Source organism: Fragaria vesca, linkage group LG2 (assembly GCF_000184155.1).
Source record: "Fragaria vesca subsp. vesca linkage group LG2, FraVesHawaii_1.0, whole genome shotgun sequence".
Lineage (NCBI taxonomy): Eukaryota > Viridiplantae > Streptophyta > Magnoliopsida > Rosales > Rosaceae > Fragaria > Fragaria vesca.
The window spans coordinates 20,430,122-20,442,314 of record NC_020492.1 but is presented as its reverse complement, the minus strand read 5'-3'; the positions used below and the strand labels follow the sequence as shown (position 1 = coordinate 20,442,314).

At 39.4% G+C, this 12,193-nt stretch overlaps 3 protein-coding genes across 3 annotated transcripts in view; 2 read left to right on the top strand and 1 right to left on the bottom strand.

The window, feature by feature from the left end:
- Positions 1–964: 964 nt before the first annotated feature.
- LOC101307267 (calcineurin B-like protein 10-like) lies at positions 965–3,274 on the bottom strand. The gene is made up of 10 exons (XM_004290986.1): positions 2,941–3,274; positions 2,679–2,834; positions 2,421–2,592; positions 2,257–2,339; positions 2,110–2,169; positions 1,924–2,032; positions 1,779–1,831; positions 1,599–1,679; positions 1,396–1,508; positions 965–1,267 (listed from the first exon to the last, which is right to left on the bottom strand). Exons 2-10 carry the CDS (start codon positions 2,817–2,819, stop codon positions 1,213–1,215), a joined length of 867 nt encoding a protein of 288 aa, XP_004291034.1. The 5' UTR covers positions 2,820–2,834; positions 2,941–3,274; the 3' UTR covers positions 965–1,212.
- A 2,513-nt stretch (positions 3,275–5,787) lies between these two features.
- LOC101306979 (histone deacetylase 2-like) lies at positions 5,788–9,203 on the top strand. Its single transcript, XM_004290985.1, has 13 exons — positions 5,788–5,997; positions 6,069–6,124; positions 6,196–6,313; positions 6,411–6,473; positions 6,606–6,674; positions 6,767–6,933; positions 7,036–7,100; positions 7,198–7,244; positions 7,539–7,583; positions 7,677–7,727; positions 7,864–7,950; positions 8,072–8,159; positions 8,376–9,203. The coding sequence occupies exons 1-13, from the start codon at positions 5,902–5,904 to the stop codon at positions 8,474–8,476; spliced, it is 1,053 nt and encodes a 350-aa protein (XP_004291033.1). The 5' UTR covers positions 5,788–5,901; the 3' UTR covers positions 8,477–9,203.
- A 712-nt stretch (positions 9,204–9,915) lies between these two features.
- The window catches only part of LOC101306692 (K(+) efflux antiporter 6-like), a 6,712-nt gene continuing 4,434 nt past the window's right edge, over positions 9,916–12,193 (top strand). Inside the window, exons 1-8 of the mRNA XM_004290984.1 lie at positions 9,916–10,352; positions 10,549–10,592; positions 10,827–10,885; positions 11,017–11,104; positions 11,205–11,266; positions 11,357–11,432; positions 11,543–11,617; positions 12,102–12,173. Of these exons, the coding sequence (XP_004291032.1) occupies positions 10,121–10,352; positions 10,549–10,592; positions 10,827–10,885; positions 11,017–11,104; positions 11,205–11,266; positions 11,357–11,432; positions 11,543–11,617; positions 12,102–12,173 (708 nt within the window). The 5' untranslated portion in view covers positions 9,916–10,120. The remainder of the gene's footprint in view (positions 10,353–10,548; positions 10,593–10,826; positions 10,886–11,016; positions 11,105–11,204; positions 11,267–11,356; positions 11,433–11,542; positions 11,618–12,101; positions 12,174–12,193) is intronic.

Genomic DNA, 12,193 nt, shown 5'->3' with positions numbered 1-12,193 from the left:
GTGCAAGTGGCATTATTGTAATTTCTATTTTCCTTGTATTTTATTTTATTTAGCTTGGCCCTCCTTGGCTTTTTGATGTTTCCCACAGCCAAATGAGAATTTGACCGATATGCTCTTTGTAGGGGAGTTCCTAGTCGGCGACGGTTGGACTAAGGAACTAGTATAGGTAAGCACATGTACTTTAGCCTCTACTAACGTCTTACCATCAATAAAGAGAGGAATTATTCAATCATTTGTGTCCCGTGAGATCATTTCAACTTTTTATTCGAGTGCCCGCTCGCTCTTTGAGCTCGCTCCACAATTATATAAAACTGTGTTCTTGCTTGTTGCTAGCATCATATTAATATCGTGTGGTTTCTATTGTTCCTTGCAAGGTGCGCACAAGGCTGACTTGCTACCTTTCAAAGGCTAGCGAGTGCCGCACGGTCCTCTTTGCACCCTCGCAAAGTCGGCCCGTGACACATATCAACCCCATTTTCTCACCACCCGCCTGATTTGCTCGTTCCTCTGCATGTTTTGGAAGGTTCATCAGCAAATGCTACCCAAAGAGTTTTTGTCAATTTCGGGGTCTTTTGGGATTGCATGAAGGATGAAGCTGGAAAAGAACAAAAGTTGGAGGCGTTGCTGGGTTTCGCTGCTTCGATACCAAAGGATCGAAGAGGAAGGAGAAGAAAGTGACGCCTAAGTTTATATAGGTATTGCTCTTCATGGCAGGTCGTAGGTGCAGACGTGTGAAGAAATGAAAGCTAAGCTTTGTTCATTTCAACATCTACCATGGATCACCAAAACAATTGTTTCTCATGCTTTACTCTCCTCCAAATAAGGAGGGACTGACCCAACAGCATTTGAGTCACTGAAGTAAAAATAACGTTCATGATTCTTGAGAATCATGACCAAGTCTCTTGCTTTAGAAGAAAGTTAAATATCACCCTAAATCAAATTGACTGCAAAAATGACTACTGTTTCACTGTACAACAATGGTTTTGAATTGATGGAGAGAAACCGAATCAATCTTGTGATACAAGAGCAGCATCGTAGCCCTGCCTAAACTCAGGTGTTTCCTATATACATAAGTGCTGCACTGATCTGACAACAAGTCATTTCAAAAGGACAATTACTTGATTCTGCTAGTCCGAAGTAGCAGCACAAGACGCTGAAGCTTAGGATTAATATTCACTCAGTGATCCTCCAAGGGAAAAGGGCTTCAAATTTTCAGTCTTCAACTTCTGTGTGGAAAATGAAACTCGGATATATTGTACTGATGTCCCTAGAGAATGTAATTGACAAGGCTGGTAAGTAAAATTGGCCGATACTTAAGAATATGAAGAGTTAACTAGAATGTTGCAAGGTTGCAGAATACTGGAAATATATATAAAGACAAGTCAAGAAGCGTACTTCAGATAAGGAAGAGTCATGTTTTTCAGAAGAGTTGGATGTCGAAGCACAAAATCCTTCCATTCTTCCTTATTGATTCTCCCATCCTTATCGGCATCAGCATCAGCAAATGTCTGCAAGACAAATAAAAGATGCCGTGAGTACTATACTCTCGACAAGCTAGCTAGACCCAGCTCAAACCTGAGCAGAAGCCTTGTGCTTACCTTATCAATGATAGACTCCAGAAGATCATCGGAAAGTTTCATGTCAGACTCCATCAATATGGCAATCACCATTTGCTTAACCTGAAACAAAACAGAAGCGACTTGATCTTAAGTACCTCGATACACAACTACAAAAACCGTCTAGGAGGAGATTTGGACATCGATAAAGTTAGCACTCACTTCTTCACGCTCAATGAAGCCAGTTTGTCTCAGATCATACAGCCTAAATGCAACTGCAAGAAATGAAACCAGATATTTACATAAGACAGACATTTCACCTTGCATTTGCACAAATCAATTGCTGCCGCTTGTAGCAGTCACTTACAATCAATCTTATCTTGTATAGGAGCATAGGGATGAAACACATTGAGCGCATGAATGAACTCATCGAATTCAATGACACCATTTCTCTTCTCATCAAACAAATCAAAAACCTACACAACACAAAAAATGTCACACAGAGGTCCAAATAGCCTGTAATGAGTTAAAAACTGTTGCGAAGCAAACATACACGATCAAGGAATAGATTTTCGCCCTGGCGAGTTTGGAACAGTGCTAACTGAAGCTCCTCCTGCAACATAATCAGACTCCATTACAACAATTCCACAACAGTGCAGCTATATAGGCCAATTATTCAAAATCGAATCATCATTCTCACCTTGTGAATCAACCCGTCATCGATGATCGAGCTACTCAGCTTCTTAAACAACTCATATAACGCCTCCAGCTCATTAACAGTAACTGCATCAAATCCAAATGAAAACTTTCCGTTTCCACCTAATTTTCATTTTTCAACGACCAAAAAAATACAGAGGTACATACATCGGGTTTCTTCGGCGAGCTGAGTCATGTCTCCGATAGCGTAACCACGTTTGACGGGGCGAGGCCGGTAAGTGAAGCAACCTATCACGGTCAAAGCCAACTCCTCTATGATCGCTACACACGGTAGGAACGCAACGCACAGCTTCTCCCCCAGTGATAAAGAGCTCGATCTCTTCTCAAAACCCGATTTTTATCAAACACAAATAGCAAATAAAAATACATTTCCGAAAAATTCACGATTACATATATATGTTTTACCGAGAAATTGTCCATGGTTGAATGCACCGGCGACGAGGAGGACTCATCAGAGAATAGGGTTGTGTTTTCCGATGCAATGCTTATTCTTCTCCGATGTTTGTGACGTTTTTCTCTCTCTCCGTGCTCGCTTGGATCACACATCTATCATCTGACCGGCTGCTCCTCGGAAAATAATAAACAATAACGGAATCAGGCGAGATATAACGAAACTATATAATCAGTGATTATATATACACGTACGACCGCCATCAGGTAAGCTGACCTGGCTGTGAGCAGAGGCATGTGCTGTGATTGGTTTATTCTTTATCGGCATGTGACTCTAACCTTTCGCGAATGGCTGGCTGGACAGCTTCGTACTCATCCAACGACATGTCAACCGGTTCATTTACCTGAAAACATATCGATGTGACCTCCCAGAAGCGCCAGTGTGCACCATCAGGCGTAATAGTTGGCCGTGAATGCATGATACGTGTTCTTCTTGAAAAGATGGTACGAAAATGGGAGTATGATGTTGTTGCTAGCTATACAAATCCGGTCTCTCCAGATTCTTTACATTTTTGGTTTGTGGGACAAAGATTGTTTTTGGGCAGGCAGTCGACCATCTTTGTTTGATGGATTGATTGAATGGGAATCTTTAACAGTGATCCATTATTCATCTAGGATTATCTTTAAATTCCTGTTACTGATTGACACATTGACAAAAGTCGATGGCATGAGATGTTTGAGTTGATATTTATTATCCTCATCCTCAACGAACGTATTTCTATCGAGTTGATTTTTCTCCCAAATACAATCAATAATGTATCGATTCTACTCTCGATCTCAGTTTATATCATTAGGAGTTCTTTCTCAATTTATAAAGGAATTCGGCTCGTGTATCTAAAGACAAAGAGAAAAAATGATCAGGCAATCAATTACTTTTCTGTGAGATCTCACGTCGTCAGAAGGGAGGGAGGTGATGTCCCTTATTTTTGTAAACACACACATCCCACAAGGCTCTAAAGAGAAGGCGCATGCGTTATAGGCCGGAGGAACCGACCAAAAGAGGAAAGGGGCACGGAAGTTGGCCGGTCGTTTCTATTAGACAACATCAAAGCAAGCAAACAAAACTACGACATGCAGACGAGGATGTAGAGTCCATAAATTGGTGGATTGTGAGATCTCACGTCGTCAGAAGAGAGGGAGGTGATGTCCCTTATTTTTGTAAACACACACGTACATCCCACAAGGCTCTAAAGAGAAGGCGCATGCGTTATAGGCCGGAGGAACCGACCAAAAGAGGAAAGGGGGACAGAAGTTGGCAGGTCATTTGACTCATTTCTATTAGACAACATCAAAGCAAGCATAAAAAACTACGACGATCATATAATCCATCATTCATTTCATAATTTTCTGAAAAATCATCAACACACATTTGAGTAGATTAAGAAAAGTTTTAGACGCCAAGGATTTCAATTGCGTGTGCAACAAACTCGTGTTGGATCGATTAAGATATGTAATTATGTATATACTGACTTTATCGTTGGCCACCATATTCGTATCAGTATTATGATTAATTTTTAGACCACCATAGACCTCATGGTCGTTATTGTAAGGACTTTATTATATTAAGGAAATGGCTGCAAACCTAGTAAAACAGATCACTAGATCTTATTGATAAAAAATTCCTCTTTAGAAAATGAAAATTTTAATTGATTGTGGAAATCGACCACACATATTGGTACGAGTTTTTTCAATATCAAACTAGAACATAAAAAAGAGCGGGTGTTGCATTCACAAATTATATCTCTTTTTCCAATAATGTATTTCAAACTTTCATTCTTTAAATTCAGATCTTAATACAAACTTGGCGTTTCTTTGGTATGCAATTTGTGCAGTTTTAGAAATGTTTTGTGGTATGACGGTAGTGTGCGAGACTTCTTGCACCCCATCTTTGTGTTCGATTTGTGAAGAGCACGTGACTTCTTGCCCCTTTATGTTGGTTAGCAGGTGGTACTCTTTCCTCAGTTCGGAGTTTATCTACTAGGTTTTTATCTGAGCAAAGTTTTAACGAGGCCACCACTGTTTATGTCGCTACAACTAAACGGTTCCTACAATGAGTTCAAGAGGAGCAGTGAAGTCATTCCACTTTTTCCTTTTGTTTGGAATTATTGTTGTCTCCGACTTTGACAAGCAACAAATGCCGAGTTGTATCTATACAAATGGAACGTGCTCTAGGTCGAGCACATGTAATTAGAAGAGGTGAAGACTCAGTTTCATCTCTTTATTTCAGTTATTTGTATTCATTGTTCACGACAATGTAATCAGGCAGTACATAGGTTAGCTAACTATGCGTTTTTGTTTTCTGTATTTCGTGTGGATTGAGGGTATGTCACAATGGTTGTCTCATGTACTTGAAACTGATATAACTATCTATTAATGTATTTATCCCATTCTCAATAATGCCCTTCAAACAAAAAGAAGAAAGGGAAAACCCCACAACAATTGAACCAATACATTAAATCTACACTAGCAGTAATGTTCATCTGGTCAGTTATTGATAAAGGGAATCATAGTTAATCACTCTTGGATGTAAATTCAATGGTGGAAAATATTATTTTAAAGTTAAGTTGTTTTGTTTTCAACCCTTAGATTTACATCTAACGATGTTTAATTGATCATGGATCCTTTGATCAGTAATTGACCAGGTAAAACATGTATGTCTAAATCAGATATCCATTACATCGTTAAATTTACATCTAACGATACTTAATTGACCATGAATCCCTTAATTAATAATTGACCGGGTGAAGTCTAAACCAGTTCTCCACTACATTGGTCTCAGTTGAATGTGTTAAACATTATGGGTTTTACAACAAACAAGGAGCCATTTTATCCGAATATTTTCTTCTTTTAGAAAAAGAAAAAGATATAGAGATTTTCACCGATCCACTCGTCAGTTGGCGCGTTCAAACTACCCGCCCAAATCGCGCCAAATATTCGATCCCGCAGCCGTCGGATCATGATCACTTCCTCAACGTGCCTCGGAAGCGCTTAGCATTCATTTCCACACCCAACCTCCTCCTTCACCAACGCGAATTCGAGCAACCGGGTCATTTCAATGTGGACCGAATCGACTCGGAACCGAGTCATAGTCATAGTCCTCACCTTCGCCGCCACCGTCAAACTCTCTCACTCTCTCTACCGCTACAAGCTCCGCCGCTCCAAAGCTCGCTCCGGAACGATGTCGCTCGCTCCTCCGTCGGAAACCGACGCCGAATCTCTCAGGCGCAGCCGTATTCTCTCCAGCAAGCTCTACTTCGACGTCCCGAGCTCCAAGGTAAACCGTTACCTAGATTCGTCTCCGCTTTCAAGTTTACATTTCGGAATCTGAGAAATTTCACCGATCAGGTTCCGTTGATTTACTCTTCGAGTTATGATATCGCATTTCTCGGCATCGAGAAGCTGTAAGTGTGTGGTTTCAATCTTCCTCTCCTTTTATTGAATGAAATTGGTTTTGATTCGGTTAACGATACAGGCACCCGTTCGATTCTGCTAAATGGGGCCGGATATGTAGATTCCTATCCATGGATGATGTTGTGGAGAAGAATTGCCTTGTGGAGCCAAAGCAAGCTTCAAAGGAAGATCTTCTTGTGGTAGATATTCATATGGATTTTACTTTGTGTTTTTGTGTGTGGATACTTATCAGTAACTTTTGAGCTGGATTTACTTACTGTTGGTAAATTTGAGCAGGTGCATACTGAAGCATACTTGAAGAGTTTGAAGAGTAGTTTAGATGTTGCTATGATAATTGAGGTAGTATACTCATTACTTACAGCTTCAGATAAGGATGAATGGTTTCTGTCTTTCTGATGATGTTTGTTAGTTTCGAATTATGCATTTACGCTATGAGAGTATGACTTATTTGTTTCATCTACTTTGAGTAAGGTACCTCCTGTTGCCCTATTCCCAAACTGCCTTGTACAGCAGAAAGTTCTCGGGCCATTTCGCAACCAGGTAATCATCCATCTCGAGTTCTTTTTTTCTTTTTTTAAGTCCTTTCAGGAAGAAAAGAGAATAAGGGTTTAAGTGCTTGTATTATGTTGCAGGTGGGGGGAACTATCTTGGCTGCAAAGCTTGCAAAAGAGCGAGGATGGGCCATCAATGTGGGAGGAGGGTTTCATCATTGTTGTGGGGCAAAAGGAGGTGGATTCTGTGCTTATGCCGATATTTCTCTTTGCATACATTTTGCCTTTGTGTGGTTAAACATATCAAGGTACTAACTATTGCACATCAGATGAATAGTTGCATTATAATTTATAAGTTAGGTTTTGAGCTTAGTGCGAAACTATCTTTCACTCATTATCTGTATATGCAGGGTCATGATTATTGATCTTGATGCACATCAAGGAAATGGCCATGAAACGGATTTTGCAAATGACAGTATGTTTACCTTTTTTATCCTCAGGGCATAGTTTGACTTCATCATTTGTTCTTTTAAGTTCTGAACTGTGTTTATTTATTTATTTATTTATAACAGGTCGAGTCTATATCCTGGATATGTACAACCCTGGAATATATCCATTTGTAAGTTTCTGCCCAAGAAACTCTTAAGTTTATCCTGGTCTGTTTTGAGATGCAAGTTGGTAACAACTAAGTGACTAGCTCTGCTGGTGGTAAAGTCTATGAGGACAGGCCATCTTAGACATTGTGGTTGGGAAAACGCAAACTTCCTAGTGTCTCTCGTTGTTGCCCTTTCACTACATATTTACTTCTGGCTCTTTTTGATTGATCAGCGTCAATCTATAGTGTTTTCTTACTGAGGTTTTGAATTATGCTATTGGTCTGATGAACATGCCTTTCCTCCCTTCTCTTATTTAGGATTATGAGGCAAGGAGATACATTGATCAGAGGGTTGAAGTACCGGTGAGCCTTCATTAACCCATCATCATATCAGATTGTAGTTGTTTTGTCCATGGCTTTGTGTATCATAACATCTTTTAAGAAAAAATTAAACAGAGTGGCACTACAACAGCCGAGTACTTGAGGAAGTTAGATGAAGCTCTTGAGGTATATACTTACAAATCATGTGCTGTCATATCTGAAAATTGTTAGCAATTGGTTTTCTTTTAAAAACTTTTAGCTGTGTAAGCTATTCGATGAGAAGCACTTCCATGTGAACTCAAGAACTTGATATGAATGTTAGGTTGCTGCTCATAATTTTGAACCTGAGTTGGTAGTATACAATGCTGGAACTGATATTCTCGATGGAGATCCTCTGGGCAGGTTGAAGGTAACATCTCTGATCTTTTTCAGTCTTGGAGAATATCACTTGTAGTCATGACAATTGCAACAGGAGGTGTATCTTTTACCAGCTCTTTTGTGATCTGTGATTATGTGGCTTGCTTATGTAGATCAGTCCTGATGGGATAACTCACAGGGATGAGAAAGTCTTCAAGTTTGCTCGGGAGAGAAATATTCCCATTGTCATGCTCACATCAGGTGCGATTAATTTGTCCTCCGCTACTAATAGACCAATCGGTGTCAGTCAATCGTGATAACTACACACTTCGCAATGTGAAAGCGATCACCATAGCTATTTAATAAGTTAATGCCAACTGAATGTTGTACAACTCTAGATGATTGTAGTTGTGGTCAAATAGGTTGCATCATTTTTAAGTTTTCTCTGTTACTTAATCCAGACCTTTTATGTCTCAGGTGGTTACATGAAGTCAAGTGCAAGAGTTATAGCAGACTCGATAACCAACCTCTCAAATAAATCCTTGATTGATACGGGGAGAAACAGAACTTCTACATGAAATGACCCTCAGCATCCTATCCGTGGCTCCCTAGAGTCCAGGCCTTTCAAGAGATGAACTTCAGGCTTCATATATGCAGCATCTTAAATGGGCTACACTTGCAGCTTCTCATTGTAATCGATGTTGTATGATAGTAGACACGTTATTAACAAGGTTGTAAAGTAACTATATGGAGCAGGCCGAGAGATGCAACATTCTGCAGTCTCTGGGGATTCTCTTTTTGAAATGTACTATTGGAGTGGTACTTCTCAAAGCTCATCAATGACGGTGAGTGTAGGTATAGTTGGCTCGGGATACAGGTAATCCCCTTAATGAAGTGATTGATGGGAATGCTGCAAATGATCAAGCATGAAGTTATCTATCAAGGTAGTGTATGAGTATGGGACTATATCTCATAAATATGAGACTAAGACTACACCAACCAAAGTGGATTGGGTACAAACTTGGATGAGGCACAGAGAATGTGAAGCATCTCAGTCGAGAATATGGACAACAATTGGATTCGGCAGAAGCTATGTTGATTATCATTATCCAGATTTGTCGTAGTTATGTGCTAGCGCATTTGCTTGAATTTTAGGGTTGGTTTTCATGGTCAAAACTACCAATGGTACCAAACTTCTTGATCATAAGAGATCTCGCCTTCAGGTAAACAAGAGTGCTTTCCATTGTCCTTTCTAATGGGAGAGACCGAGAGACCTATTCTTGTTCTCTGTTCGACATATCTGTTTGTTTTGTATCTATTGGAAAGTAGTAGCGTTTCACCAAATCTGACTATACTGGATTTTCATTCCAAATAAAACCAAGTGGCATGGGCTTCTTTCTTTCTTCTTGTGGTCGTCATGGCTGTTGTAATCGCCTCAATAGTGGTTCTGGTGGCAAGTTGGCATGGGGTCTATCTCAAAAAAAAAAAATGAATTTTAGGCGTGCTAACAATAATATAATGTCATTGTCCTGTGACAATTTGGCCAAGGTAACATTAATTGAGACAAACGACATGTAAATGATATAATTCTAGGTATGTGGCTTCAGATGACGGGTAATTTTTGTAGTTACAATAAGTAAACGCATAACCACCACATATGGTCAAATTGGTAAAAGCCTAAATGTAGAACTCTTATATCCATGTTCGAATCTTAACTGACATTAATTAGAGTTAAATATTAATTTATTTTTAGTGACCAGAGAGATCTGGGCCTGGAAAGCATAAGGGTTGACACACTTATGCTCATAGCAGACCAATTACGAGTGAATAATTCAAGTTTAATAAGGGTTACCTCATTTTTTATATTTTTTATTATTATTATTTTTTTGGATAATGATTACCTCATTTTATGGTCATAGCAGACCAAGCCTCAACGGTAAATTACCCGACTCCCACTAAATCTGAATCGTTCCCGCCGGTCAACTTCCGACGCTATCCCACTTAAACATATTTGTTTTTGTTTTAATATAGGGCCACTGTATGACTCCAAGTTGACCACAGTACCCCTGACAGCCTAACTCTGGTTACTCCCTCCTCCTCCTCCTCTTCTTCTTCTTCTTCTTCACTCCCTCCTTCACCAACACTACGATTCGCCAATCCGCCACCGCCGGCCGTCCGTCGCCGCAAATCTCAACCGTCTATATTCGCGGCGGACTCCTGAAATGTTGATAAGAAGCCCTCTCACGATTCTGATCTCAACTCTGCTACTACTGCTGCTTCTCAGCTCCGATTTGCTCCTCGCCGACCCGCTCGCCGCCGAGTCAGATCCCCTCCTGCTCAACCTCAACGCCACCGAGTCCAATGTCTCGCTTTCCAAGCCCAAAGAAGGCAGCTTCGCTGACATGATCGACAAGGCTCTCGAGAACGAGTTCAAGGAGAACGATCAGAACGAAGGTTTGCTAGATCCAATCCTTCTCTCTTTCTCTGCGGTTAGGTTTGAACTGAAGAAACTGTAAGAAAGTTTCAGTTGCAATTGGAGCAGATCAAAGACGACGTGTTTAGCTGTGAATTGCAATAATAGTGATACTAGTAGTTCGTAATGGTATGGTTATTGATTTGCTAACTTTGCTTTGCTTGGTTTTAAATGCAGCTACTGATCCTGGAAGCTTCAACAACAGCGTAGCCGGCCAACAGGTTAGTGTTAAGTTCATTTTAATTATACATATAAGAGTCATAAATTGGAGATCTGATTTAGTTTTATTCGCAAATATAGTATGATCTATTTGCATTACATAAGGTTATACTTGGTTCATTCTTGAAATTTGATATGATTTTGATTCTTCCTAAGCTCCATATTTCATATAGATAAAGCTCTGTTGGCGAGTGTTTGCTAAATGTATCTATATACTCCCTTTTTGTCTGGAACAGGCTACACTGGAAACAGTTGCCAGAGTTAAGTCGAAGAAAAATGAGACAAAAGAGGAAAAGTATATTCTTCTTCTCATTTATGTTCTTTGTAGTTTCTGATTGCTTGAATTTGCACATTAGAGTAAAGCACTTCACTTTACCGTAACCGTCTTCGTTATCTGAATCGTGATTCTGGTTATTCTTTTTGTAGCTTAAATAGGTCGTTTCAACTACATGATGTTTTTAATCTGGATAATGATAATGGAGCAGAAGAGACCCCAACACTGATAGATCGCAAGGTAAGATTGATTGCTTCGTTGAAAATAGAACTACTGCAGGTATTTGTCACCATGGTCATAACTTATAAGAGAACTTACTGTTCTCTATTTATATTTTCAGGACAATGTCTTTATAATATCTAATTTTAAATCAAAATATCCAGTGCTGCAGCTAGACCTGAGGTAAATTTACTGTTTTCTTACAGTTTAAATAAGTTCATTGGTGATTGATTAGAAATGCTGATCTGAATACTTCTGCTTGTTGGATTGTAGACTGATATCAGATCTGGTCGTCGTTATTGTATCCGCAACCTGTGGTGGTATTGCTTTTGCTTGTGCTGGACAACCGGTCTGTACATACACATGAATAGTCATACATTTATAAACTTATCATAGAACATCTATGTTAATGTGACTATTATACTGAATGTTTCTTATTGTGTTACTTTAACTTTGCAGGTCATATCGGGGTATTTGCTAGCCGGATCTGTTATTGGACCTGGAGGGTTCAATTTCGTCAGTGAAATGGTTCAAGTATGTTTACCACACAAATTTGCTATCCAGAAACTTCTTACTTCGTGTAGCGTGTTATATTATCTTATACAGTGGTTTCTATGTTATGATATTGTAAGCATAAAGGTTTTCTAGTCACATGTGTAGAAGTGATTGATAATTATGGAAAGCAAGGTATACCAACAGTCATTTCATGTTGGATTTGATATACATTATTGAGAGGAAGAAAGAAAGAAAGAAACATTTCTAGTACTCATTTAAGATGATCTAGCACTTTTTTCAGACGCTCAGGTACTATAAGTCTGTTGTCTTGTAGTATACTATAAAATGTTCTTGGTAAGGCATATTGAGTATGCCTCATGTAAGAAACACTAACCGGGATTATTCTATATGCTGTGATAGAATTTGTTTGTCTTTTCTAGACGTTAGGTTGTTAACAGATCCCTCTTATTTAGGATGGCTTTATGTGTCTTATTCATTATTTTACTCTGATTTACGGATGCAGGTTGAAACTGTAGCTCAATTTGGGGTGATCTTTCTTCTTTTTGCTTTGGGTTTAGAGTTCTCCACAACAAAGGTAGATCCTCTCTCTCTCTC

Coding starts and splice junctions, on each gene's coding strand:
- LOC101307267 (XM_004290986.1), bottom strand. CDS start 2,819: ATGTGTGATCCAAGCGAGCACGGAGAGAGAGAAAAACGTCACAAACAT. Junction 2,170..2,256: donor ATGACGGGTTGATTCACAAG/GTGAGAATGATG, acceptor ATTATGTTGCAG/GAGGAGCTTCAGTTAGCACT. Junction 1,268..1,395: donor ATGACTCTTCCTTATCTGAA/GTACGCTTCTTG, acceptor TACATTCTCTAG/GGACATCAGTACAATATATC.
- LOC101306979 (XM_004290985.1), top strand. CDS start 5,902: ATGTCGCTCGCTCCTCCGTCGGAAACCGACGCCGAATCTCTCAGGCGC. Junction 6,934..7,035: donor GTGTGGTTAAACATATCAAG/GTACTAACTATT, acceptor CTGTATATGCAG/GGTCATGATTATTGATCTTG. Junction 7,951..8,071: donor ATCCTCTGGGCAGGTTGAAG/GTAACATCTCTG, acceptor TTGCTTATGTAG/ATCAGTCCTGATGGGATAAC.